This window comes from Tenrec ecaudatus, chromosome 4 (assembly GCF_050624435.1).
Source record: "Tenrec ecaudatus isolate mTenEca1 chromosome 4, mTenEca1.hap1, whole genome shotgun sequence".
Classification (NCBI taxonomy): domain Eukaryota; kingdom Metazoa; phylum Chordata; class Mammalia; order Afrosoricida; family Tenrecidae; genus Tenrec; species Tenrec ecaudatus.
In genome coordinates this window covers 202,582,372-202,609,300 of record NC_134533.1, presented here as the reverse complement: position 1 = coordinate 202,609,300, position 26,929 = coordinate 202,582,372, and the positions used below count along the sequence as shown (strand labels likewise).

At 50.3% G+C, this 26,929-nt stretch overlaps 3 protein-coding genes and 1 pseudogene across 7 annotated transcripts in view; 3 read left to right on the top strand and 1 right to left on the bottom strand.

The window, feature by feature from the left end:
* IP6K1 (inositol hexakisphosphate kinase 1) overlaps positions 1-23,300 on the top strand; it is a 76,877-nt gene extending 53,577 nt beyond the window's left edge. For all 3 annotated transcript variants that reach the window (XM_075547383.1, XM_075547382.1, XM_075547384.1), the window contains exons 3-6: positions 9,996-10,206; positions 17,778-17,959; positions 19,484-19,659; positions 20,102-23,300. In XM_075547383.1, coding sequence (XP_075403498.1) covers positions 9,996-10,206; positions 17,778-17,959; positions 19,484-19,659; positions 20,102-20,620 — 1,088 coding nt within the window. In that variant the 3' untranslated portion in view covers positions 20,621-23,300. The remainder of the gene's footprint in view (positions 1-9,995; positions 10,207-17,777; positions 17,960-19,483; positions 19,660-20,101) is intronic.
* On the top strand, positions 10,902-13,284 carry LOC142445492 (transcription factor Spi-C pseudogene; annotated as a pseudogene).
* Positions 23,301-23,633: 333 nt separating the features above from the next.
* Positions 23,634-26,093, top strand: GMPPB (GDP-mannose pyrophosphorylase B). The gene is made up of 10 exons (XM_075547380.1): positions 23,634-23,784; positions 23,881-24,014; positions 24,133-24,213; positions 24,308-24,356; positions 24,524-24,666; positions 24,847-25,005; positions 25,088-25,166; positions 25,238-25,365; positions 25,462-25,644; positions 25,725-26,093. Exons 2-10 carry the CDS (start codon positions 23,886-23,888, stop codon positions 25,854-25,856), a joined length of 1,083 nt encoding a protein of 360 aa, XP_075403495.1. The 5' UTR covers positions 23,634-23,784; positions 23,881-23,885; the 3' UTR covers positions 25,857-26,093.
* The window catches only part of RNF123 (ring finger protein 123), a 22,126-nt gene continuing 21,261 nt past the window's right edge, over positions 26,065-26,929 (bottom strand). For all 3 annotated transcript variants that reach the window (XM_075547376.1, XM_075547375.1, XM_075547377.1), the window contains exons 37-39: positions 26,726-26,820; positions 26,451-26,536; positions 26,065-26,363 (exon numbers count right to left, since the gene is read on the bottom strand). In XM_075547376.1, coding sequence (XP_075403491.1) covers positions 26,237-26,363; positions 26,451-26,536; positions 26,726-26,820 — 308 coding nt within the window. In that variant the 3' untranslated portion in view covers positions 26,065-26,236. The remainder of the gene's footprint in view (positions 26,364-26,450; positions 26,537-26,725; positions 26,821-26,929) is intronic.

Below are 26,929 nucleotides of genomic sequence, written 5' to 3'. Positions count from 1 at the left end.
GATAGGTAAGCCTGAGAAGAATTCACAGCAGTAAGTCTCATTGATGGCGAAGAACATGGCTGTAGTCAAGTTTAGTTTCAGTGACCTGTTTGTTTCTTTTTAAATAATTATAATTGTAATAATTTTCCATCATTACCATTTGAAGACATAGCTGTGACGAAGAGGAAGGCCCTCAGGAGATGGACTCAAGCATCAGAACCATTGTGAGCATGGGCAGGACCATCACATAGGGTCACTATGGGTCACAACCAGCTCAATGGCACCCAGCGACAGCAGCATTCCGAGAGGGCTGAATGGTGTCACCTCATTGTGATTTTAATTTCCATCTCCTTAGTGACTAATGAAGGAGCCCTGTAGTACTAGCTGCTCAAAGGAGAAAGATGAGGTTTTCTGCTCCATGAAGATTTATAACCTTTGAAAATAATGAATCGGAATCAACTTGATCCCTGATGAGTTTTCTTCTTTTTTAATGGCTGTTGGTTCACGTGTTTTGGTCACTTAAATATTCCGTATGGTGAAATATATGTCCAAGCAAAAAGATCAGCAAGCTCTTGCCCCATTTTTTGGTCATTTTATTGTTATGTTGTAGACATTTTAGTGTATTTTGGCTATTGGACCTTTATCAGATATGTTGTTAGTTGCTGTTTTGTTGGTGCAGATTCATAGCGACATTGTGTGTGACACACAAACTGTTGTCAGATCTGCGCCATCCTCCCCATTGTCGGCCTGTTGGAACCAGTGCTGCAGCTACTGTCAGTCTTTTTCTCTGACCCCCTCTTTGCCAAGCTCGGTGTCCTTCTTCAGTGAAACATGTTCAAAATGAGACACATTTTCCCCCATTTTCACTTCTCTCTCCTTTTGGCAATCTACAGTATATTGGAAATTCTTCACCAACGACACCACAGTTGGAATGGTGTCCCTTTCCTTTGCCTTTCCTGATTCATCGTACAGCTTTCACAGTGCATGAGGCATTTGAAAAGACCGTGACTTGGGAAAGATGTGCCTTAGTCTTTAAAGTGACACTTGTTTTTCAGCAGTTTGAAAGGGCCGTTTGTAGCTCATTGTGTATGCTATGTCCTCTGATGTCCCTATTGCTGTTTTCCTGGGTTCTGATTGTTGGTTCAGAAAGACTGAACTCTTTGACAACTTCATACCCACGGTGTTTAGTGATGTTTGGCCTCGCTGTGGTAGTCTTCGTTTTCTTCACATGCCGATATCTACATTGAACCTTCATCAGTAACCGTTTAACGTCATCTTTTTTTTTTAAAATAATTTTATTAGGGGCTCATACAATGCTTATCACAATCCATACATACATCAATTGTGTCCAGCATATTCGTACGTATGTTGCCACCATCATTCTCAAAACACCTGCTTTCTACTTGGGCCCTTGGCGTCTGCTCCTCATTTTTCCCCCTCCCTCCCCGCTGCCCCCTTCCCACAACATTTGCTTTCTACTTGAGCCCTTGGTATCAGCTCATTTTTCCCCTCCCTCCCCTCCCTTCCCTCCCTCATGAACCCTGGATAAGTTATAAATTATTATTGTTTATGCATGTCTTACACTGACAGATGTCTTCCTTAGTCCACTTTTCTGTTGTCTGTCCCCCTAGGAGGGGGTTATACATAGATCACTGTGATCAGTTTCCTCTCCCCCCCCCCATCTTCCATCAGTCCTGAGGGTTTTATCTGTCCTGGATTCCCTGTGTTTCCAGGTCTTTTACTGTACCCGTGTACATGATCTGGTCTAACCAGATTTGTAAGGTAGAATTGGGGTCATGATAGTGGGTGGAGTGAAGCACTAAAGAACTAGAGGAAAGGTGTGTGTTTCAATGATGCTAATACTGCACCCTGACTGGCTCATCTCTTCCTTGTGACCCTTCTGTAAGGGGATGTCCAACTGTCCACAGATGGGCTTTGGGTCTCCATTGTGCACCCACCCCCTCACTTCACAATATGATTTTTTGTTCTGGGCTTTGGTGCTTGACACCCGATCCCATCAACACCTCATAATCACACAGGCGGGGGTGCTTCTTCCATGTGGATAGGACACCCTTCTTTATGTCCCCAAAGACTTGCTTCACTCTCAGATGCAAAGCCAAAGCTCTGAGTCTTCCTGGCCTGAGTGCTTATTGGTCAGTCCCGCATGACTGGGTAACATCCGGCTTCCTGTGGTGAGCTGATTTGCCAGCCACCTAAGTGAGCCCTTTCATGTCCGGTCAGCCCCCACTCAGCAGCACAACACCAGGTGTGACCCAGAAGTTCCAGACCAAAGCACCCCAAGGACCCCAAGAGCTATTTCTCAGGAAACAAGCATACACGCCACCTGCCTCTGCTGTCATCAGGTGCTATGCGGTCAGTTTCTAAGTGCAGTGACCAAAGTAGAACCAGGCTGGTCCTGTGTCAGTCTCCTGTTGGAGCCCTTATGGCAGCTGCTGTGTCAATACAGCTCCTGGGGGTCTTCCTCTTTCTTGTTGACCCTCTACTTTTCCAAATCTGTTGTCCTTCTCTGGTCACTGGTCCATCTTGATAACATATCCAAAGTACATGGGACTCAGTCTCCCCATCCTCATGTCCAAGGAGCATACTGGCCATACTTCTCCTGGGACAGCCTACTTCTCACCAGCACCGTCGTTCACAGGCCTCAGCTCTTTCCCAGGCGTCGTCCAGGTAGATTTCCATCTTTCGGTAGAGACTGTAGTTGAGCAGCAAATTGTGAGTCATGCGAATTTTATGGGGCTTCATCGGATGACCTTGTCCGTAATAGTAATTTCCAACATCCCCGTCGTAGTAGTAGCAGACTTTCCTCCGGGTGCCCAGCGTCTGCGCCATCTTGCTCGCCTGCCTTCCCTGCCGTCAGTCGGTCCGTCTGCCCTCCCGCCCGTGGCTCCATGTCGGACCCAGGGGTAGGGGGCGGGCCCCAAGCCCCTGTCATCTTTGTTTTTGACGATGAAGGTTGTCTTATTTGTGTACCATACGTTATTAATGAATCTATCTTCCTCCAATCCTGATGCCTCATTCTTCTCCATATAGTCCAGCTTCTCAGACCTATATATTGGATATGTGGTTTCCAAAATTAACCTTCCCTCAATCTATAGGCTATCTCTTTACTTTGTTGATAACGTTCTTTGTTTAACAAGTGTTTCATTTTTATGAGGTCTCACTTACCTACTCTGTCATTTGTTGCTTGTACTTTGTTGTCATATTGGACAGCCCATTGTTAAAAGCCAGGCCCACAAATGAGCTGCGTCATTTTCTTCTAAACTTTTTTTTATGGATTTTGTGATTACATTTAGGTCCTTGATCCTGATTCTTTTGTGTATAAAGGTCTAATTTTCTTAGCACCATTTGTTGAAGAAACTCTTCCTTTGTCTTTTGAATGGACTTAGCTAGCCCCCTGTCCACACCCTGTCTGTCGGTGTGTTGTACTGGGATGGCTCGTGTGTGGCTCTGAGGCTAGAAGCGATGTCAGTGGTGTTTCATACACTGGCAGAGTCACAGACCATGAAGAAGGAATTGGCTGTTTACGTGTTCCGAGGAATTGGTTACTGAAAACCTTATAGATAATGGAACATTATCAGATATTAACTTATTTTTGAAGACTATTTCCAAACTTTCCAAAAGAGGTCACATTCACAGGTATCAAAGTTAGGACTTAACCTATTATTTTGTAGAATACAATTGTTAGTTCTAAGTACAAAATGTAAATGGAAGGTGGAAAACCTGGTGATTGAGCCCAGTGGGTTAAAGGTGATGGGAACCAAAGTAGTCCTGAAAGTGGAAAGGAGGGAACACACACAGAAAGCAAAAACCATTGATGACTACAGATGGCCATACTGAAATAGAATAAGTGTTTGATTCTGACCTTTCTGTATTCCCTTCCTCCAATTCAGTATTATTCTATTCTGTTTTAAAAATAGCAAGACCTTCACCCAAATGTAACCTCTGTGTATTTAAGATTTTTAAGTTAGTTTATTTTTGCCTTAAATCATTTTATTGGGGGCTCATATAACTCTTATCACCATCCATCCATCCATCCATCCATCCATTGTGTCAAGCACATTTGTACATTAGTTGCCCTCATCATTCTCAAAATAACAGTTTTCTACTTGAGCCCTTGGTATCAACTCCTCATTTCCCCCCTCTCTTCCTACCCCCTATGAACCCTTGATAACTTATAAATTATTATTATTTTGTCATGCCTTACACTGTCCGATGTCTTCCTTCACCCACTTTTCTGTTGCCCATCCTCCAGGGAGGGGGTTATATGTAGATCTTTGTACTTGATTCCCTCTTTCTACCCCACCTACCCTCCCAGTATCACCACTCTCAACCACTGGTCCTGAAGGGTTCATCCGTCCTGAATTCCCTGTTTCTAGTTCCTACCTTTACCAGTGTACATCCTCTGGTCTAACTGGATTTGTAAGGTAGAATTGGGATCATGATAGTTGGGGGGTTGGGGGGTGGGTGGGGAGGAAGCATTTAAAAACTAGGGGAAAGTTGTATGTTTCATCGTTGCCAACTTACACGCTGACTGGCTGATCTCTTCCCCATGACCCTTCTGTAAGGGGATGTCCAGTTGTCTACAGATAGGCTTTGGGTCCCCACTCCCCTTCATTCACAATGATACGATTTTTTGTTCTGATGATGCCTGATCCCTGATCCCTTCGACACCTCATGATCACACAGGCTGGTGTGCTTCTTCCATGTGGGCTTTGTTGCTTCTATGCTAGATTGCTGCTTGTTTACCTTCAAGCCTTTAAGACCCCAGACGCTATCTCTTTTGATAGCCGGGCACCATCAGCTTTCTTCACCACATTTGTTTATGCACTCACTTTGTCTTTAGCGATTGTGTTGGGAAGGTGAGCATCATGGAATGCCAGTTTAAAAGAACAAAGTGTTCTTGCATTGAGGGAGTACTAGAGTGGAGGCCCATTGTCCACCTGCTACCTTAATACTAAACCTGTAAATATATGCACATAGATCTATTTCCCCATCCTCATATATAAACATTTACATATGTAAATGCCTGTATTTAGAACTCTATAAATGCCCTTTGCCTTCTAGCCCTTTCCTCCTATTTCCTTTTACTTTATTTACTCTTTTCCCACTATCATGCTCAGCCTTCATTTGGGTTTCAGTAATTCTTGGTTACATTGCTGTTGATCAAGCCCTACCAGGCCTCTTAAACCCTCCTCGCCACTGATTTTGGTTCACTTGTTGTTCCCTTGTCCCTGGGTTTGTCAATACCACTTCCTTTCCCACACCTCTGCCTCTCCCATTTCCTCTCTAAACTGTCGGTCTTATTGTTTTCTCCTCTGGATTATTTATCCAGCCTATCATATCTAGCTAGACCTGCAGAGATAATATGCACAAAAACAAGACAGCAAAACAAAACAACAACAAAAATGACACATAAAAAGAAAAACCTGTATATATAGTTCAAGGTCTGTTTGTTGACCTTTAGGAGTGTTTTCTGGTCGAGTCTGATGGGGTGCCATACCCTGGCCCCAATGTCTATTTTTGGCACTCCCTGGGGACTTCCTTGCTCTGCTCCCCTTGCTGTTCTGTTGCACACCCTTAGTGTTTTCCTTGGTGTGGTGGAGTCATATCAGGCGCAGTTCCCACACTGTGTCTCCAGTGTTGTCCCCTGTAGGGATATGGGTCAGTGAGGGATGTTGTGTGTCATCGTGGGACTGGCCATATGGTCCTCTCTGTGCATTGGCTGCTCTGAGCAGGGATGTTGTCATCAAGGCTTGGTGGGCCAGGATGCGCTCCACTCTCTTTTTCCCCCTTCATTTGCTCCCATGTGCTCTGATCAGACATGTCCCTCTCCCTGAGCTGTAGCTTCAGTGTTGCCACCTGAAGTAAATTCTTCTGGGGGAAGGGAATTGGGGCCAGCCCCTCAGACCTCTCTCCTGGTTCCCTGCTTCATGCCATTATGTTGCAGTCACATCTTGGAGCACCGAGTTGAAGTCTGGTCCCGCTTTCCCTGTTAAGTTAGTTTTGTGAAAGTCAAGACAATGAGGAGTTATATCAGATGAATTAAAAGAATATGGGTTTTTGTTTTCCTACCTGTGTTATACTTAGATACGGGTAAGGAAAGAGGTAAAAAGTATCCATACCCAAAGAGTATTTTATACAACATTTTTTCCCTTAACTAAAAGTCCATAATTCTACTCCCTTAACGGTCAAGTTGTACTTTGTCTTGAAGGAAGCATATTCCTTCTGGCCTTCAGCACAGTCCCCCTGATATGGGGTGGTGCCAGTATGCTGGGCGCTCAAACGGCTTGTTCCTGCAGAAAATGAAAGGATTTAAGACTAACTTTAGTAGGCCCAGCAAGATAGAAAAAATTAATTGAAAAAGAAAGAATTATGTATTTGAATTATAAAATTAAAATCTTAAGTTACTCAAAATATATCCTTCATGAAAATGAAGAGATAACAATAGTTAAAACTCATATAATTGACAGAAGACTAATTTACAGATAATATTTCTAAAAAATGAATAAAGCTCTTATAAGTCAATTAGGAAAAGTGGGCAGAAGTAAAGAAAATCAATGAAACTAAATGATAGGTTTTTTTTATAACAATAGAATTGGCAAACTAAATAAATAAATAAATTGGTAAACCAAACTGATGAGGGGGGTGGAAGAGAAGATAGAAATGCTTGGTTTCATAAATGATAGCAGTATCATTATTACAGATGCTATTGATATTTCTAAAATTAAGAGAATACTGGGAATTTTATGTCAATAAGTTCTACAACTTACATCAAATGAACAAATTCTTTGAAAGATACAAACTACTAGAGCTCACTCAAGAAGACAGGGATAACCTGATTAGCTCTGACTACTAAACAAATTGAAATTGGTGTTTAAAACATTCTCATTGAGCATACTGTAGGCCCAGATATTTTCTTTTTTTCTTAAACATTTTATTAGGAACTCATACAACTCTTATCACAGTCCATACATATACATACATCAATTGTATAAAGCACATCTGTACATTCTTTGCCCCAATCATTCTCAAAGCATTTGCTCTCCACTTAAGCCCTTTGCATCAGGTCCTCTTTTTTCCCCTCCCTCCCCGCTCCCCCCTCCCTCATGAGCCCTTGATAATTTATATATTATTATTTTGTCATATCTTGTCCTGTCTGACGTCTCCCTTCACCCCCTTTTCTGTTGTCTGTCCCCCAGGGAGGAGGTCACATGTAGATCCTTTGCAACCCTCGTTGCAACCCACTCACCCTCTACTCTCCCAGCATCACCCCTCACACCCTTGGTCCTGAAGGTATCATCCACCCTGGATTCCCTGTGCTTCCAGCTTCTCTCTGCACCAGTGTACAACCTGTGCTCTATCCAGACTTGAAAGGTAGAATTCGGATCATGGTAGTGGGGGGAGGGAGGAAGCATTTAGGAACTGGAGGAAAGCTGTATTCTTCATCGGTGCTACATGGCACCCTGATTGACTCATCTCCTCTAGACCCCTCTGGGAGGGGATCTCCTTTGGCCGACAAATGGGCTTTGAGTCTCCACTCTGCACTTCCCCCTTCATTCACTATGGTAAGATTTTTTTTTTGATGCCTTATATCTGATCCCTTCAACACCTCGTGATCGCACAGGCTGGTGTGCTTCTTCCATGTGGGCTTTGTTGCTTCTATGCTAGATGACCGCTTGTTTACCTTCAAGCCTTTAAGACCCCAGACGCTATCTCTTTTGATAGCCGGGCACCATCAGCTTTCTTCGCCACATTTGCTTGTTCACCCGCTTTGGCTTCAGCGGTTGTGTCGGGAGGGTGAGTATCATAGAATGCCAATTTAATAGAAGAAAGTATTCATGCATTGAGGGAGTGCTTGAGTAGAGGCCCAAGTTCCTTCCGCCACCTTAATACTAAACCTATAAATATAGGCACATAGATCTATCTCCCCGTCCTCATATATATGTTTGCATGTACATGTCTTTGTCTAGACCTCTATAAATGCCCTTTGCCTCCTAGCTCTTTCCTCTATTTCTCTTGACTTTCCTCCTGCCCCACTATCATGGTCCATCCCCACCTGGGTTACAGGTATACCTTACCCTTGATCATTCCCTACCAGGCCTTCCACTCCCCCCTCACCACCAATTCGGATCCCATATTGTTCCCTTTTCCGTGGGTTTGTTAACACCACTTCCTTACCCCCCACCTCCTCTATCGCAAGTCCCCCCAGAACTGTCGGTCCCGTTGTTTTTCCTCCAGATAGTTCATCCAGCCTATCTTATTTAGACAGACCTGTGGAGATAATAACATGTACAAAAACAAGACAGAGGAAAACAAAGCAACAGTATACAACAAAACAACAACAAACCACTGACAAAGAACAAAAAAAAAACACATCAAGAAAGAAAAGCTTGTAGTTAGTTCAAGGATTGTTTGTTGGCCCTTAGGAGTGTTTCCCAGTCCAGTCTGTTGGGGCACCACGTCCTGGCCCCAAAGTCCACCCCCAGCACTCCCTGGGGACCCCGCCGCCCCATTAACCCCCTGTTCCGCTGCACTCCCCCAGCGCTTCACCTTGGTGTGGTGGGATCAGGTCAGGTGCAATTCCCACACTGTGTCTCTGGTGCTGTCCCCTATAGCGCCATGGGTCAGTGAGGGGCATCATGTCCCATAGTGGGGCCAGCCATGTTGTCCTCTCTGTGGACTGGCTGCTCCAATCAGGAACATCATCCTCACAGCCTGGTGGGCCAGGATGTGCTCCACTCTCTCCTCCTCCCCCTTCATCTGCTCCCATGTGCTCCAATCAGACATGTCCCTCTCCCGGAGCTGCAGAATCAATGTCGTACTTTGAAACAAAATCTTCTGGGGGGAGGGGCAGGCATCCACTTAATTTTTGGTACTGGGGCCAGCGTCCCAGAGCTCTCCACCGGTTCCCTACTCCATGCCAGAATGTTGCATTCACACCTTGAGGCACTGGTTTGAAGTCTGGTCCCTCTTTCTCTGTGGAGACATAAACAATACTCTCTCCTTGGGTGGGTCAGTGCCCCATGCCCCCGCTCCCCTTTTCTTCCTTATATTCATCCTTTTTTTTTGCCTTTCCCCACCTTCTCCCCAGTTGTCTTCCATCTATATCCCTGGACTTGATCTGGTCTCTGCCATACTATACATACTATGCTGGTGATGTAGGGGAAAATCACAAACTCATTTTCACTCTGCTGTCAGAGAGCTTTTGCTTCTAAAGGCAAAAAGGCCCAAGAGAAGGGAACTCTTGTTCTGACATATTGATATATTCCAACTACTTCTCACCAGATTCCAGATTATGCATGCGAGAGTGTGAAAGTAGCAGTCTAGCTGTCAGAGGTGGGGTGTAGAAGTTGGCCTAAGGTGGTCTGGACCTGTTTTGCCTTTCAATGTCTTCCTTGATCTAGGTTGCAAGAAACTGCATTTTAATTTACTTAGTATTAATGTAGAGGAAAGCATGAGCAGTGTGTCCATTAAAAATGAGTGCCATAATTGTGTCCTTGAGCACAGTATGGAAAACAGTGGATTTTCAGCTGCAAGGTGCCGGTGGCTTGGTGCAGGGAGAGCGGTTGTCCATGTTGAGGCTGCACAGGCTGAGGCTCAGTGTGTGCAGCTGTCCTGTGGAGGGAGAAGTGTCTCTGTCCCTCGGGCTGCGCTCCTGGAGAGGAGGAGACCTGCAACAGAGGGGGACACACACAGGAACTGGAAGCATCATAAGATGGTATAAATAAATATAGAAAAGTGTTAAATATGCCATGTGAGAATCAGGTAGAGAATACAGTTCTGGTTAGTACAGAAATTAGCATGTGAGAAGGCGAAGGAAGTAAGTCAAAAGTAAGTACCTGGTTTTCTACAATCCAAGGTAAGGAGCAGATACAGAGTGGGAGTGCAGCACTCTCCCCTGGTCATGGTTGGTCTCCACTTGGTTCAGGGCAGTTGCGGTTCATCTTCTGTGGAGAGAGGGCCAGCATTGACTGTTGCTGTCCTTTGGTCAACAGGCGTAGTGTCTGTCTGTTTTGAGGGAGACAGCGATGGTTACATCAACCTGGTGGCCTATCCATACGTGGAGAGTGAGACCGTGGAGCAAGATGACACACCAGAGCGGGAGCAACCTCGGCGCAAACATTCACGCCGGAGCCTGCACCGGTCAGGCAGTGGCAGTGACCACAAAGAGGAGAGAGCCACCTTGCCCCTCGAGTCCTCTGAGAGGTAAGGGGTAGTGAGCAGGGCTGCATATGTGTGCCCAGTCCTGTGGGCACAAGCGCTCTGGGCATCTCTAGAGCCTTTGAACGTATCATGGGAAGCTCAAGGGTGAGGGAAGATGGCTCTTCTGGGGCCATCACCCCCATAGGAGTGGTCAGTCCCTGAGAAGCACTGTGCCCCAGTGATCCCTCATTCTGATAAGAACTGTAGCAGCTCAAGAAAGAGTGAAGCCCCCTGCACTCTCTGTGAGCAGGGATGACCTGTACTGGGAATGCCTCGTTCACTTTCTGCAGAGGCCACCAGCCATGTGTCACTGTAGAGAGCAGCCCTCTCGGAGACTTTGATACCCACCATGAACCTTTTCCCTGCACATACAGTTTAGATGATTGTATTGGAAATTAAGTGTTCTTATAAGCTGGGAAACAAGCAGTCTTACAAAATAATAATAATGTATAAATTATCAAGGGTTCATGAGGGAGGAGGGAGTGGGGAGGAAGGGGTAAAATCAGCTGACACCCAGGGCTCAAGTAGAAAGCAAATGTTTTGAGAATGAGGATGGCAACAAATGTACAAATGTGCTTGTCACAATGTATATTTGTATGGATTGTGGTAAGGCTTGTGGGAGCCCCCAATAAAATGATTTTTAAAAATTTAAAAAGAAGTCTTTACACAGAACCATGCTTCTTGATATTTCATGTAAAAATTAATGTGACAATTCTAATAGCTGTAATCAAAACAATGGACAAAAAAATCAAAACAGATCTCCGGGAAAGCCAAGACTCCTGGCGTCTGGCCCTTTTGGACGCAAGGTAGCACGCCCATGAAGAGAATCACCCAATTTATTAATCAAACATGGCTTGTAGTGAACAAGACAAGCTGGAGCAAGCATTTGAAGATGCTTTTGATGTGTTGAGGCAACAGGCAACCTCCAGTACTCTCCAGACTACAAAAATTACCTGGCTTTCATCAACCACTGGGCTCAGGTCTGAGGGAGCCCCAGCTGCTGTGGAGTGCTGCCAGCCCGCGGAGGAGCCTGCTTGTACCTGGAAAACCATCACCAATAATGTTGCAGACTACTGTGTGGAAACAAATATCCATCCATCGCTGCGGAATATCGCTGAAAACCAGCTAACGCAACCTGCCGCTCTCCAGCAAGAGGGCGGAAAAGGCCGATAGAAGCTTCGGCTGTTTGAATACCTTCTTGAATCCCTGTGTAACCCGGAGATAGATGGCTTCTTGTATTCAATGGGTAGACAGAAGCAAGAGGATCTTTCAGTTTGTGTCAAAAAACAAAGAGAGACTTGCAGAACTTTGGGGGGAAAGGAAAGGCAACTGGAAGACCGAGATTTACCAGAAAATGGCCAGGGCATTAAGGAATTATGGAAGAACTGGGGAAATCATCAAAACTCAGAGAAAACCAACTTACCAGTTCAGCGAGGCCATTCTCCAAAGACTTTTTTCCTCTTATTTCTTGGGAAAAGAGGTCTTCTACTCACCGTGCGTCCAACCTGAACAAGAATAGCTTCGTTTAAGTAATTGGAATGCAAACTATAATCATCCATGTGCCAACTACCATGAGCTAAGTGAGCCTGATTGCTAGCCATACCCACATTTTTAATGGCTTCCTGGCACCAGAAGCTCCTACCAGCTAGGAGTCTTCCTTTAAGGTAAATACTGAAGAGAAGAAAACAAATCAGTTACCTTGTTGCTGTCTTTGCTGAAACAGCATCCACCCTTTACTAACATCGGTGGAAACAGGACCACCTTCCTCGGTGGCCCAAGCAGCATGCTGCAGACAGCGGGGACTTTAGACTCTGCTCCTCTGCGACTCACAACATCCTTCTAGATCACAACATGAGGGTTCATTTGGAAACCCCTGTAAGTAACCTGGATTTTACCTTAAACACACACCTATGGCAGATTAAAGGAACTGAGATCCCCCTGGGACTTAGAGGAGCAAATGATGATGATCCCAAGCTTATGGATTTGGAGGTCATTGGACTACGGTTCAAGTTTCCTAATTTGAAGGTGCCCAGTAATTGGCAATTTCAGACCACCATATATTTTCTATTTTCTTTGCTTTTAAGCTCTTTGCTTTGGTATGGCATGTCTTGTCCAAGAGGCATAGTAAACCTATTGGGCAGTTCTTCCAAAAGTCAAGCCCAGTAATATACCCCAAATAATTGAAACCATATGAAGGGGTGCCCCCCGAAATGGACAAAAGCTCTGCTGAGTGGAGCTTTTGTGGTAAGCATTTTTCTGTCTAGGCGAGCATTGAGCAACTCACTCTGAGTTAGTGCAACCAGTGGCGTTGCCTGGGAAGGATCTCTCTGGTCACAGTGAATTTTTTTGTGAAGGCAGTTTTGCTCAAACCTTGTTTTTTTGTGATGGCCAATTTAAGAGAACAGCATGTAGCTGTGAAATTGTTTCCTGCTTGGGAAGAATTCCGCAGAAACTGTTGTGATCTGGAGCACAGCTTACAAGGACAGCGCAATGGGAAAAACTCAAGTGCACGAGTGATTTTCTTGTTTCAGAAAAGGTGAAATGTCGATGATGACAAACCTTGTTCTGGGCGTCCTTCAACTCCAAATGCACTCCGAGTTGACAAAAATGTCAAAATATAGTGCAAAAATGTCAACTCGTAGTGCATTTGGAGTTTGTTCCACCAGGTCAGACTGTTCACCAAGCTTTCTATTTAGAGGTTCTGAAAAGATTGTGTAAGAGTGTGCTTGTGACAAAAAAGACCTGATGTGTGACAGACGGGGGACTGGTTTTGCCACAACAATGCACCTGCTCACGCAGCCACCTCAGTGTGCCAGTTTTTGGCAAAAAACAAACAAACAAACAGCATGCCTCTCTTGCCCCACACACCTTACTCACCTGACCTCACTCCATGTGACTTCTTTTTGTTTCTGCAAATGTAGAGGGACTTGAAAGGACAGTGATTTGACAAGGTAGAGGAGGTCAAGAAAAAAAACGAGAGGTCCTGTCAGCCATCCAAACAGATGAATTTGAAAAAAATGTTTCCAAGAATGGAATTGCAGATTTGACAAATGTATTAAGTGTAATGGAAAATACTTTGAAAGTGACAAGATGGTTTTGTAGAAAAAGTTACATACATAGCTTTTTTTTGGGGGGGGGGGAATCCAGTTTTTTTAGGGTTACCTCCTCATGTCTCATGCAAAAAAATATTTATGATTGTCAATAGCATTAATCACAAAATAGTCAAAAGATGAAACAGCTGATGAATGGTTAAATAAGATGTGATGTATCCACAGTGGAATGTTACTTAGCAAAAACAACATTAAAGCAAATGAAGTACTGATGCATGCTGCAACATGAATGAGCACTGAACATCTTGAGTCTACTTAGGCAGTGAATGAATAGACTATGGAAATAAACATCAGCACACACCCCATCCCGCCCCCAAGATCAGAACTAGTGGAGGCTCGCTACCACTGCTAACTGCTCTGAAAAGGATCCCTGGATGGAATGGGAGGGAAATGGGGAGCAACATCCCAAACCATGAAAGACAACAGTCCCACTGGTCAGGTAGGAACTATAAGTCTGGAAATGAACAAGTGCGCTCGTGTTAGAGTAACCATTTACAATCTAAAGGATCATTTATTTACTCAAAGACAGTGTTGCGAGATGAGTTAGAAAGTCAGGGAGGAAGTGGAAAAGAGATGGTATGCCGAGAGGATTGCAGTCAGTGAGTGGAAACAAAATGTGAGTGTAAAACTAGTGATCGGTCCTGTAACACCTAATTCACAACACGTTGTTTAGAAAAAGAAAGTTTTCTGCTCAGTGAAAGAAGCCAGGCACACTAGAGCACACACTATATGATTCTCTTTATGTAAGTCTCTAGAGCAGCAGTTCTCAACCTGTGGGCCGCGGCCCCATGGGGTGTGTGTGCGTGTGTGTGGGGTGGGGGGTGTAGCAAAATGACAGTGATGAAGTAGCAACGAAAATAATGTTATGGTTAGGGATCAGCACCACATGAGGACCTGTCTGAGTGGGTCACGGCCTGAGGCAGGTTGAGAAGCACTGTGCTAGAGGCACAAAGATAATAAGAGGTTGCCAGGGGCTGAAGAGGCTTGGTAAGGGACTCCTTTGCATGCTGCTGAAATGGTCTGACCTTAGATACCACTGAATTGTTCAAAACATAGCATAACTAAAATCAGGGTGAACTTTCTTATGTGGTTATAGAGATAATCATGATGAATTCCATAGCAAATATATTTAAATACTCTTTTAAGAACTACCTAGATGGGATAAAACTCACAACAGTGACTCAGAGATGAGACTGGAACCTAAAAGGGGGTGCACATGTGATAATGGGGGAAGGACTGCCCAGAGAAGAAAATACGAATGGTTACTAAATGGTAAGTGTTTACCAAGAACTCTGGAAGACTGACTTACGTCAGAGGTGGTGTGTATGCCAATTACAAAGAAAGCGGGCCCAATAGAATGTCGAAATTAAGGAACAATATCATTTATGTCACTTGCAAGCAACATTTTGCTGGAGATAATTAGAGAACAATTGCAGCAGCACATGGACAAGAAATGCCAACAATTGAAGTCATATTTAGAAGAGGTGGTGCCAAGGAAAGGAGATGTCAGATGGATCTTGCCTGAAAACAGAGAAGAGCCAAAAGAGTGTGTTTACCTGTGTTTGATTGTGTAAAGGCATTCGGCACATTGTGTAAGGATGGGAGCTTCAGCAGATTGAATTGTGCTCTTGAGGAACTTGTCCCAACTGTTTCACGCAGAACAAGGACCTGCTCCACGGCTCTTTCCACTCGTGTTCAGGCTGAGCGCTGAGCGAGTCATCCAAGAAGCCGGCCTCTAAGAGGAAGAATGGAGGAAGCGTGCTGACAGACAGCCTGCAGGTGCACAGCCTGGTTTGCTGAGAGCAAAGAAGACTTAAGACCCTTCCTGATGACAATCAGAATACAGCCTCAGCATCGGCTCACACTTTGACTTAAAACAGATGGTCTCATAACTAGATCAATAAGCATGATGTAGATACACTGAAGAAAGGCAGTCTTTTCTTTCAAGGATCCACAGTCAACGCTCATGGAAGCAGCAACCAGGAAATCAGATGAGATATCACTGGGCAAATCTGCTGCAAATGTGACCGCTTTAAAGCATGGGAAAGCAGAGAAAACACTTTGAGCCCTAGGATGATATGCCTGACCCAAATAATGATATTGTAAGCTGAGAAAGACCAAAAGAATTAATACTTTAGAATTGTGTTAGTGAAGAATATTAAATATATCATAGACTGCCAAAGGCGAAGAATATCGGAAGCACAACTCTGTCTTGGAAGAAGCATGGCCAGAGTGCTCCTTACAGCTAAGGATGGTGAGACGTCATCCTACATACTTTGGACACATGTTATCAAGAGAGACCAGTCCCTGGAGAGGGACTTAATGCTTGGTAAAGAGGCAGTGACAAAGAGGAAGGCTCCCAAGGAGATGGACTGACACCGTGGCTGCAACAATGGGCTCAAGCATAGGAACGGTTGTGAGGATGGCGCAGGAGCAGGCAGTGTTTTGCTCTGTTGTGCTTAGGGTCGCTATGGGTCAGAGCCAACTCGAGAGGGCACCTGACAACGGCACGAGACTACTAAGAACAAACCAACCAGGAAGAGGCATGCCAGAATACTCCTTAGAAAGGAGGGTGCTGAGACTCTGTCTCACATGTTATCTGGACGGGCCAGTCCCTGACGAAGGACATCGGTCTTGCTAGAGGAGAGGGTCAGCAAAAAGGAAGCCCTTCAATGAGGTAGCTTGACCTATTGGCTCCAGTATTGCGGTCAAACATAGCAACAGTTGTGAGGGTGATACAGAGCCAGACTAGACTGTCTTTTGTTCTCTTGTACCTCGGGCCACTCGGAGGTGGAGTCCATGCAGTGGTCCCTGACAGTGGCAACAAGCAGTATGTGTGGGGATGGTCGGGCGGTGGATAGTCTGTCACAACAAAATGAACGCATTCCAGGGCATGGAGTCCTGGGTGGTTGGACTTGCTGGTTGAAATTGGCATTCCCTTTAAGGAGGGAGCACATCATTGTTTCTGACCTCAGCGCTCCTGCAGAGCCTGCCTTACCCTCCCTAGCCCAACCCATTCTGCTGAGTGTGTGGTGGGTCCTTTCTGCATCCTCAGCCAGGGGTCCTCTCTGGCTAGGCTGCAAAAGCACTTCCCTGTGCCGCCTCTGCCCCCACGAGGTGAGATGTTTCCTCTATGGATGACTTTGGGAGTGCTCCCCCATCCGTCAGTGGCTGCTTTGAGTTTGTTGTCTTTTGTCCTCCAGAGGTACAAACGCTGCTTCATGATTCATCTAGTGACCAGCCAGGGAGCCCAGAGTAATGTCAAGGCCTGCCTGTGCCCCAGGCTCACGGCTCTGCCTTTCAAGGGACAGGCTGCTGCACAGCTTGTTAGCAGGGCCTCTCTGTAAGTCACTCCAGGGAGTTGTGCTTGGTTCTTCACCAGGCCTACGACACCAGCGGTGATGCCAGGTGTGACGGGAGCCCCATTGGGTAGAGAGACTGTGGGTCCACTTGGCAAATAAATGAACACATCTTGATGTTTGCTTCTTAACGTTTTTTTCCCCCTTTCATCTTAATGTTTTCTGAAGGGATCATTAGTCAAGTGTGTGGATGGCCAAAAGAAAATGTCCACTTTGCTGAATTTGTCATGCCGAGAGCCATCGGAGGGCTCTACTTCTTGCTCAAGGGAAATAGGGTCTCTCCCACTGCCTCCGAGCCAGTGTCACCCAGCCCCCGAGCCACCCTACAGGGAAGAGCTCGCACTGTCAGCACACACTAGCCCTCAGACTTGGTCCACAGTTAGAGGAGAGGCCAGCAGCACTGGGGGGTGAGGTGGCCCTGGCTTTTGCTGTCAGCTTTGCCTCAGCGCTGAGCCCACACCTGCTCTGCCATTTCTAGTGTGCGTGGCTACCACCAGTGTGGCGTGACTTTTCCTTGCTTGACAGTGAAATATGCAGCATTGCAAGTTACTGCAAGCAAAATGCAATGGTGGGGACAAGCCCCAGTGTTGTCTGTGAGTTGTCCTCTCCCCATGGGTTTCTAAGTGAAATTCCCTCACCAGATGGCCTCATGCAGTCTCCACAGAGAAGCACAGGAACCTCCAGGGCCTGCTCAGGGCAGACTCTGTCCTGCTGTTTTTCTCTGAGGTTTTCCAACTTCCCAGGCCTGATAGCAAAGACTGGTTTCTCCACGTCTAGTACCAGCATAGGCTCTCTTTCTGCTGGTTATAGAGCTGGTTATACAGCTGTTCTAGACGTCGTGGGCAAGCTGGGACATTACCCTTGTTCTAACAGTCATACCCCTGCTCCACCTGTGCTTGTGTGTGAACTGCACCATTTTCACCACGTACTTTGTCAGGAAGATCACTCCTCATCCCATCACTCACTTCTCTGGCCTCTGCGCCCCTGTCATTAGGGTCTGGGACAGAGGATAGGCCCCCGCAGCCTTCCCTGCCCTGTGTGGTCACGCCCCAGAGGGGGTAACCTGTCAGATCCCCTCAGTGACGTGCCTCTTCTTCCTCCTCAGCTCCCAAGAGGCGAAGAGTCCGAAGGTGGAGCTGCACAGCCACTCAGATGTCCCTTTCCAGATGCTGGATGGCAACAGCGGGCTGAGTTCTGAGAAGATCAGCCACAACCCCTGGAGCCTGCGCTGCCACAAACAGCAGCTGAGCCGCATGCGCTCTGAGTCCAAGGACCGGAAGCTCTACAGTATCCTTGCCGCCCCTCCACAGTGCTGCCCTCTGGGCCCCTCATCCTCCTCGTCCTTCCTCAGAGGTGCCTTTTCCTCAAGGTGTGACCTTTCACCAGCATGCATTTATTCTCTCTCTCTCCTGGGATTGGTGACATGAAGCCTACCACCTGGCGGTACACCCAGTGCTGCCCTCTAAGAACTCTCTGTGAGGGTGGGACTGGTTGGGTCAGTGCTGGTCACAGGTGGGCCACACTGAGCAACTGAAATGTGACTGCTGTGATGGAGGAACTAGATTTTTCTGAACTGAAGATCCGAAGTCAAGTCTTAAGTAGCGCCATGCAGCGAGTGTACCACGGTGTTGGTGCATGGGATACGATCTGTGTGTGCACGTGGCGTTCTCCCCCACCCAGAATCCATGAGGAAAATACCCGTGCTTGGTTGGATGGTGGTTTGTTTTATCTACAGATAAACACCACGCATGTACAACATAAAAGTACTTGTAAGAGACTGCAGGGGGAAAGGGTTCCTGTATTGGGTATTTGGATGTCTTTGGGTGCTTGGAAGTCACAGACGACACAACATGAAGCCTACAAGGGAAAGCGCACTGGGCTCCTGGCTGCATTGATCAAGGTTTACAACACCCTGGGGGCGGGGGGAAGGGTGCAGGTGGGGACTGATGGTGTTTCCCCTCCTGTCTGGCAGTGGGACAGAGAGAGAGGGTCTGTGTGGGTCTGAGCCCTGGCTCTCAGGCGCTGTGGGAGGGGTTTCTACAGCTTCCTCCTCACCCGTCTCTAGGTTATGTGAGATCTGGTAGAGGCCCAACTTAATGGCTTTTAAAATTATTTCCTCTAAGAGGAATTAAGAAATATTAAAATGTTCATCATCAGAATGATCCTGAGAGTCTGTCTTTTCAAGACTACATGGCTGCGTCATGACACTCAGGTAGGGAATTGCTTAGTCCCTGTGATAGGTGGCAGACACATGACAAATCTGCGCCCTGGTCCACAAGCGCAAGTTAACATTGGGCTGTGTGGACAAGTGGAGTCAGCTGAAGACACAGACCCGGCAGGCAAGAGGCCTGGAGCATAAGAGTTGTTTGAGCACAGCTGCTGCAAGTGTGAGGGGCTGGAGGTTGGGGTGCTAGTGTCATCCCCTGGCTCCCAGTCTGTGAGAAAATGGCAAGGTCGAAATTCAAAACCAGAGTTTTCTACAGTCACACTTGGGCCTGCTGAAATCAGATTTGCCCTTTGGGGAGTAGCACTGCGCAAATGTCTTCCTTGATCCTCGGGTTCCGCTGAGGTTCTGGTCCAAGTAGGTTACCTGTGGTCCCAGGGACATCCTGGATCGGCCAGGTCTTTAGCGTGTGTGCTCCTAGAGTGGCAGCAGACTGGGCAGCCAGTGGTGTGCAGCCCGCTCTGGGGCTCGGTAGGGCAACTGTAGACTGACGCTGAGGCTGCCCTTGGTGACGGCCACCCACTCTGGCCTTGGCTTTCCCTGGGCCGATGGTGAATGTCCTGGGCTTCTCCTTGACTGTGGCCCAGAGTTCCTTCTGCTGGAGAACGTGGTGCACCACTTCAAGTACCCCTGCGTGCTGGACCTGAAGATGGGCACCCGGCAGCATGGCGATGACGCATCTGCCGAGAAAGCAGCCCGGCAGATGAGGAAGTGCGAGCAGAGCACATCAGCCACGCTGGGGGTCAGAGTGTGCGGCATGCAGGTGAGGAGCCCTGCAAAGCCTCCGTGTCTTCACCTGCTGTCACCCATGCTGAGGCTCCTGCCCCGTGTCTGACCAGCTGACCTTGGTCTGGACACTGCACCAGGCTCTGGGCCCCTCTGAGAGCCCTCACTGTGAGACCCCTGCTTCCAGGACCTTGGGGTTCCTGGGACCCTTACCTGTCAGCAAAATGCTCTTGTTTCCAACGGTGACAGCTTGTCATCCTGGGCTTGGTGCTCTGGGCTTTAGCGTGGGAAAGCTGGGGCGGGGACTTGTGTGTGTATGTGTGCATGTGTGAGAGAGAGAGCAGAGCCTGCCCACCCCAGGAAGGTGTAGTCATAGTTGGGTTGGTCAGTTCAGTAATGTTTTCCCAGACCGGCTCCCCCAGGGCACCACGAGGCCGCTAGCTCTCCTACTGCTCACTGTCTGTTTCCTGGGGTTCCAGGTGTACCAGCTGGACACAGGGCATTACCTCTGCAGGAACAAGTACTACGGCCGTGGGCTCTCCATCGAAGGCTTCCGCAATGCCCTCTACCAGTACCTGCACAACGGCCTGGACCTGCGGCGAGACCTGTTCGAGCCCATCTTGAGCAAACTGCAGGGCCTGAAAGCCGTGCTGGAGCGGCAGGCCTCCTACCGTTTCTACTCCAGCTCCCTGCTGGTCATCTACGATGGCAAGGAATGCCGGCCGGAGCCCTGCCTGGACCGCTGGTCCGAGATGCGTCTCAAGCACCTGGACACAGGGGTGCCAGAGGTGGCCTCACCCTGCAGTTCCAGCACCAACCCTGAAGTGGGCCCCTCCTCTCCGCCCAAGGTGGACGTCCGCATGATCGACTTTGCACATAGCACATTCAAAGGTTTCCGGGATGACCCCACCGTGCACGATGGGCCTGACCGGGGCTATGTGTTTGGCCTGGAGAACCTCATCAGCATCATGGAGCAGATGCGAGGCGAGAACCAGTAGGCCCGACTCTGGGCCCCAGAACCCCTTCCTTCACCCACAGGCAGGGACCATCGCTCTGAACTCGCCTTGAGGACACACAGACTTTTCTTTTAAAGGGTTATATTTCTCTTTGGTGTAAACTAAAAGAAATGTTTTTAGCTGTAGCCTGGAATCCATATATATCCACAGTGAAGGAGGCAGAACAGGTCCTCTCAGCCAGGCTTCTGAGCTCGGCGGCTCTGCTGCTGTGTCCAGGCTAACGTAGGAAGGAAGACGTGCCCTTGGACCCAGGCTTCTGAAGCCTAGGTCTTTGGGGGCTGTGGCTGCAGGGCTCTGAGGTTTGTAGGGTGAAGCCTTGGGCTGGCTCAGGGCACCTCCTTACCCACTCATCCTTGTTCCCCCAAGAATGAAGGGGACTGGGTGCCTGTCTCTGAGCGTTTACAGTGTTGCACTCTGGTCAGCCAACTCTTTAACTGGTGTTCCAGGGGACCGCAGGCCAGATAACACCACTCTGGAGGCTGCTGCTCCGGCTGACCTTAGCTTGGGGCCCCCTCAGAGGACAGGCTCCTGGGTTCCCTCAGCACCCCATGGCACTTGAACCTGTTCCTCCTCCTGCCTTTGTGCCCCAGTCAGCCTCCCCCGAAGCCCTTGCCCTTGGAGGCCACCCTGCCCGCTGCCTCTCTGCTGAGGAAGGTGGTACCCCAGCAGGCCTCGGCCTCTCTATGCTCTGGCCCAGACAGTGTTTGTCGTTCCTGTGGTCTGGGGGGTGGGGCTCTTGGCACTTGGGCAGCTGTGCTGCCTCTGGCTGGGCGGCTTCTCCCAGGGCTGCAAGTCCCCTCAGGGTCTCACCTTTCCCCAGACCCAATTCCAGGCCAGCACCGGTGGGAGGAAGTTCAGGCCCTGGACCTGGAGGGAAAGCTTGTTCTTTGCTCACAGGGACACTGCCTGGGCCCTGGACACAGGTGTCCAGACCCTGCTAATGGAAGCCTAGTCTGTCAGTGTATTCATCTGCCAGCCTCTATCTCAGGGGTCCCTTCCCTGGGGTATCGCCTTGCTCATTAGTAGATAATGCTTTCAGCAAAATCCCTCTCCCTTCTGAGGTGAGCTTTTACCCAGCAGGTGCTCACCCTACACAAAGAGCACGCTGCCCGCAGAATGGTAAGAGGTGTTGCCCTGCGGACTCAGCACCTTCCATGGGCCTGGCATGTGGGCCCTTCAGCACTGACAGTGGTGCAGTGAAGGCCCAGCAGGGGCCTCCATTCCGCCCGCCCCCCCCCCCAAATGGTTTGTCATTTTTGCTGTGAGACCTGCTGGCTGTCAATGCATGGTCAGGAGGTGAAGCTGTATCCTCCGAGCCCTTGCTGAGAGACCCCCGTCACTGGGGCATGCCCCTGTGGGGTGTTAACGGTGAGCCTGCAGGCCTGTGTGTGCTGAGCAGCTTTGGCACTGAGGGGTCATGTACCCCATCCTCAGTGACACAGTCTCACTTCTCCAGGGGGCTCCTTGGTAGCTAGCTCCCTGCATAGCTCAGCCCTGACCCTGTGCTGGTCGGTGGTGGGCAGGTCCCCATTCCTTGGGGCTGGAGGACCAGCTTGCCCAGCTCTGGTGGGTAATGACCACTTTCTCTGTGGTACCATTCTGGATTTAGTCATGGAGTCATAGTTGCTAGTGTAGACACTCATTTCCTGTCAGGACAAAGGATAAGATACAGGGTCTGGGGTCACTCTGGACTCTGAACCGGTCCAGCTGTGTTCCTCCATCGAGTCTGGGAGCGGATGCTGCCCTCTTCTGCTGCTCTTCATAGTGAGAAGGCTGCACCTCTTTTGTTCAGTGTTTTCTTGGCACTAAAGAGAGCAAGCAGGTCTGGGGTTTGCTGCTGTCACTGCCCCCACCCACCCCCAGGACAGGGCTCCTCTTCTCAGCACTTTCCCTACCTGGAGACAGAAGCCCTATTGTCTTGGGGTGGGGGTCAGGGGCATGTGTGTGCAAACTTCCTCTGCCACCCCCAACCCCCTTCCTTCCAGGCCAGAGCCCTGTTTCTGCCAGGGTCTGCTTTCCCAGCCCCAACTTGGGACCAAAGTGCAACGTGGGATCACGGGTTGGGCACACCAGGTGACTCCTCTCTACAGTGCTTCCCAGGGCCGAGCTGACACCAGCTCCCAGGGTGGGGGTGGGGCGGACAGGGGCGGTGCTTACAGAGAAGGGACCAGTGTAGCAGTTCGCCAGGGGCCCCGCCCCTCCCACTCAGGGCTTGTGCAATGGCTGTGGGGTTTTCCCATGGGGCCAGAAGATTTGCCACTGCTCACGAGCGCATGCCAGGCCATATGCACGTTCCCTAGAAGCTGATTGCTTTGAACTTACGTAGAATTTGGTTTTGTGACAACTTAAGTGTTTTGATGAGGGGGGAAAAATCTGAGAACCCTGGGAGGGACCCGCCTGATTCTTTTGCTTGGGGAACAGTAAAGCCTGGCCTTTTGGGAATCGCTCTCTGCGCCTCTTTCCTGGAAGTTAACACGCCCGCCCGTCCACGTCGCCGAGGCCCGCGCCCCGATGCCACACGTGACTCCGCGCAGTTGCGTTTTCGGGACCTTGCGTGCGGAGAGTAGGCCTCGGCCAAGCTCGCCTTTCTGTGCACCCAGCGCTGTCTGCCCCGCTTGTGTCTGAGGTCGTGTTATGTCCAAATAAAGCCGCTAGAAATTAAGGTTTGTCTGCATCTTTGTGAAAAATTCGCGGATTCCGGATCTGGCCCCGCTCCCAAGGTCCCGGGCTCCCGTTTTCCCGCAACCGGCCGCCGGGGCGGGGCCTGGGGGGGCGCAGCCGGAAGCGGCGACTCCGCGACGGAGTCCTGCTGGCTGCCAGTGAAGCCTCGCCCTTGGCGCCAGTTCCGCTTTTGGATCCGCCAATAGACAGCTGACCCGCAAGTCGGGTCCAGGTCCCCATGGCAGCCCGGCGCGCTCGGGCCCTCATTGGCTGCGTCCGCCGAGGCGCCGCGCTCTAGCGTGCCGTCGCTACCGCCGTGCCACGTACGCGGCAGCCGATTGGTCCGCCCAGGACAACGTCACTGCCCGCGCCGGGTCCTTCTGAGTTCCGAGTCGGCAGTACCCTCTCCCACGTCTCGTCTAGGTTAGTGGGGGCCCTGGATCCCACGCAGGGCCCACCGGGCAGACGAAGCGGAGCCGGAGCCGGTCAGTGTGGCAGGGGAAGGGGGCGGAGCCGGGCACGGCGGCGGGGGCGGGTCCCGTCCTGTCGGAGCACGGGACTCACTGTCCAGCCGTCCGCAGGCGCGATGAAGGCACTTATCTTGGTGGGAGGATATGGGACGCGGCTGCGTCCCCTGACACTGAGCACTCCGAAACCGCTGGTGGACTTCTGCAACAAGCCCATCTTGCTGCACCAAGTGGAAGCACTGGCCGCGGTAAGGCCTGGAGTCGGGGTCGGAGCTGGCGGGGCAAGGGGCGGCTCATGACTGGAGAGCCGGGGTTCCGTGCCTTTTCATCGAACTCACCTGTCGGCCGGGTGGTTCTGTCTGGCAGGCAGGTGTGGACCACGTGATCCTGGCCGTGAGCTACATGTCTCAGGTGTTGGAGAAGGAAATGAAGGCGCAAGAGCAGAAGGTGAGGCGCCTATGCTTGACCTCTGCCCTTGCTCCCCGCGCAGTCTCCCACCCTTGAGTGAAGGGATCCTGACAGTTTGGCTTCTCCTTTCCAGTTAGGAATCCGCATTTCCATGTCCCACGAAGAGGAGCCTTTGGGGACAGGTCAGTAGGAACAGGAAAGTTCCCTAGACAGGGCCAGGGCAGAGGTAGTAGGAAAACAAGACCCAGTCTTGAGTGGAGCCCGCTGAGCCTGGATTCAGGGGCTTAGACCGCCCCACCACCACCACCCCCGCCCCCCCAGCAAGGTGATGACCTGCCCTCCTCCCTAGCTGGTCCTCTGGCACTGGCTCGTGATTTGCTGTCCGAGACCGAAGACCCTTTCTTCGTCCTCAACAGTGATGTGATCTGTGATTTCCCCTTCCAAGCCATGGTGCAGTTCCATCGGCACCACGGCCGGGAGGGCTCCATCGTGGTAAGTCGACCTCTTCTTTCACTGACCCTCCAACCACCCTCAGCCTCGCGCTCCCACCTTATACAGTGGGAGCACAGCAGCACACCATGTCTAAACATTGGGGCAGGTGCCCGGAGATCTGGGTCAGTGTAAGCATCAAGGCCCAGCCCTGGCTTTGGACTGAGGTCTTCCTGCACTCAGGTGACCAAGGTGGAGGAGCCCTCCAAGTACGGCGTGGTGGTGTGTGAGGCCGACACAGGCCGCATCCACCGCTTTGTGGAGAAGCCACAGGTGTTTGTGTCCAACAAGATCAACGCAGGCATGTACATTCTGAGCCCTGCAGTGCTGCGGCGCATCCAGGTGTGTGGGGACCATCTGCTGGAGGGGCTGGGTGGGGCAGGCCACCGCCGTGACTCTGCTCACAAGACGCCCACTCCCACAGCTGCAGCCCACATCCATTGAAAAGGAGGTCTTCCCCATCATGGCCACAGAGGGGCAGCTCTATGCCATGGAACTGCAGGGTGAGGCAGAAGGCCATGGGTGGGGGTGGTCTGTGGCTGGGCTGAGCCTCCTGATGCGGCCCTTCCTTCAGGCTTCTGGATGGACATTGGGCAGCCCAAGGATTTCCTCACCGGCATGTGCCTCTTCCTGCAGTCACTGCGACAGAAGCAGCCTGAGCGACTTTGCTCGGGCCCTGGCATTGTGGGCAACGTGTTGGTGGTGAGGACCCTTACTCAGCCCAGCCCAACATCAACACTACCCACCCCTCAGTCTTGGGGGCACGGGGCTCACGGGAATCTTCCTCACTGCCCACAGGACCCAAGTGCCCGCATTGGCCAGAACTGTAGCATTGGCCCCAACGTGAGCCTGGGCCCTGGTGTGGTGGTAGAGGACGGAGTGTGTATCCGGAGGTGCACGGTGCTGCGGGACGCCCACATTCGCTCCCACTCCTGGCTTGAGTCCTGCATTGTGGGTTGGCGCTGCCGTGTGGGCCAGTGGGTAAGCCAGGAGCTGGGGCAGGGGGGCAGGGGAGCAGGGCGTGCACAAGCCTCACTGACAGTCTGTGCCTCCCCCTTCAGGTGCGAATGGAGAACGTGACGGTGCTCGGGGAGGACGTCATCGTTCACGATGAGCTCTACCTCAATGGGGCCAGTGTGCTGCCCCACAAGTCTATTGGGGAGTCAGTGCCAGAGCCTCGCATCATCATGTGAGGGTGTGCTGTGGGTCCGGCGGAGCGCCCCTTGCCTATCAGCCAGGGGGCCACTGGCTGCACAGAAGTGCCCTGGACTCGCTGCCACATGCCTGGGGTGGACTGGATGGTGAACACCTGCCTCCTCATGTGGGTGCTGCCTCCACCTGGTAGGCTCCCCACCGGGCAAACCCCACATCCCCCACTCAAGAAGCCTGGGGCGAGGGCTGTATGGAATAATAATTTAATGCTCACTGTGGCCCTGACTGAAAGGCAAGCTCAGGCATAATCAGGACCTCCGCTGGGCTCCCACCGCTGAGGCAATAGGCAGGCAAGATGAGGGTTGGGGAGGGGGGACTGGCGCCCAGCCTCGGGGCTGTGAGGGGGTGGGGTGGGGCGGGGCTAGGCGGCCGAGGAGGTGGTGCTGCTGCTGGTGCTGGCTGACTTCTCCCAGTCCTCCACGGACTCGATGGTGGCCTTGCAGAAGAAGCAGTCCTTGTTGTTCATCAGGTGCTGTTTGATGCAGGCTCTGCCACAGGAAGAGGGCATGAGTGCTCCCCCAGCCTCCCGCCCAGCGCCTGCCCCGCCCGCTGCCAGTGCACATGCCCCTGCTTACTTGCAGGACTTGTGCCCACAGGGCTGGAACACAGCCGAGATGGGGTGGGCATAGCAGATGGGGCAGAGGTCTTCCTCACTTGTGGGCTGCAGGGAAGACAGTGCAGGGTGGGCTGGGTTGGGCTCTCCCAAGGGACTTGTGGACATATATGGGGGTGTCAGATAAATGGAAACAAAACATAATGGAATTTGGCCACAAATTTTGAAGCCCCCTCATATGCTAGCTACTGCACGGGGCACACTTGGATGGCACAGACTCACCATGGCTGCACTCACCAGTGAGGCTGCTGCTGCCTGGGCAGACGCAGCAGTCAGGTGTGCCAGCATCTTCTGCACCTGGGCCAGCTCTTCAGTGCTGATATAATCTGTGTCTGATGAGAGAGACGTGTGGCTTTAATTCTGCCTCTTGAGTAGCCTTAGCCGAGGGCTGGCTCTACTAGAACCTTGGGCTTGGCCCAGTCCCCAATACCTCTAGCTGCC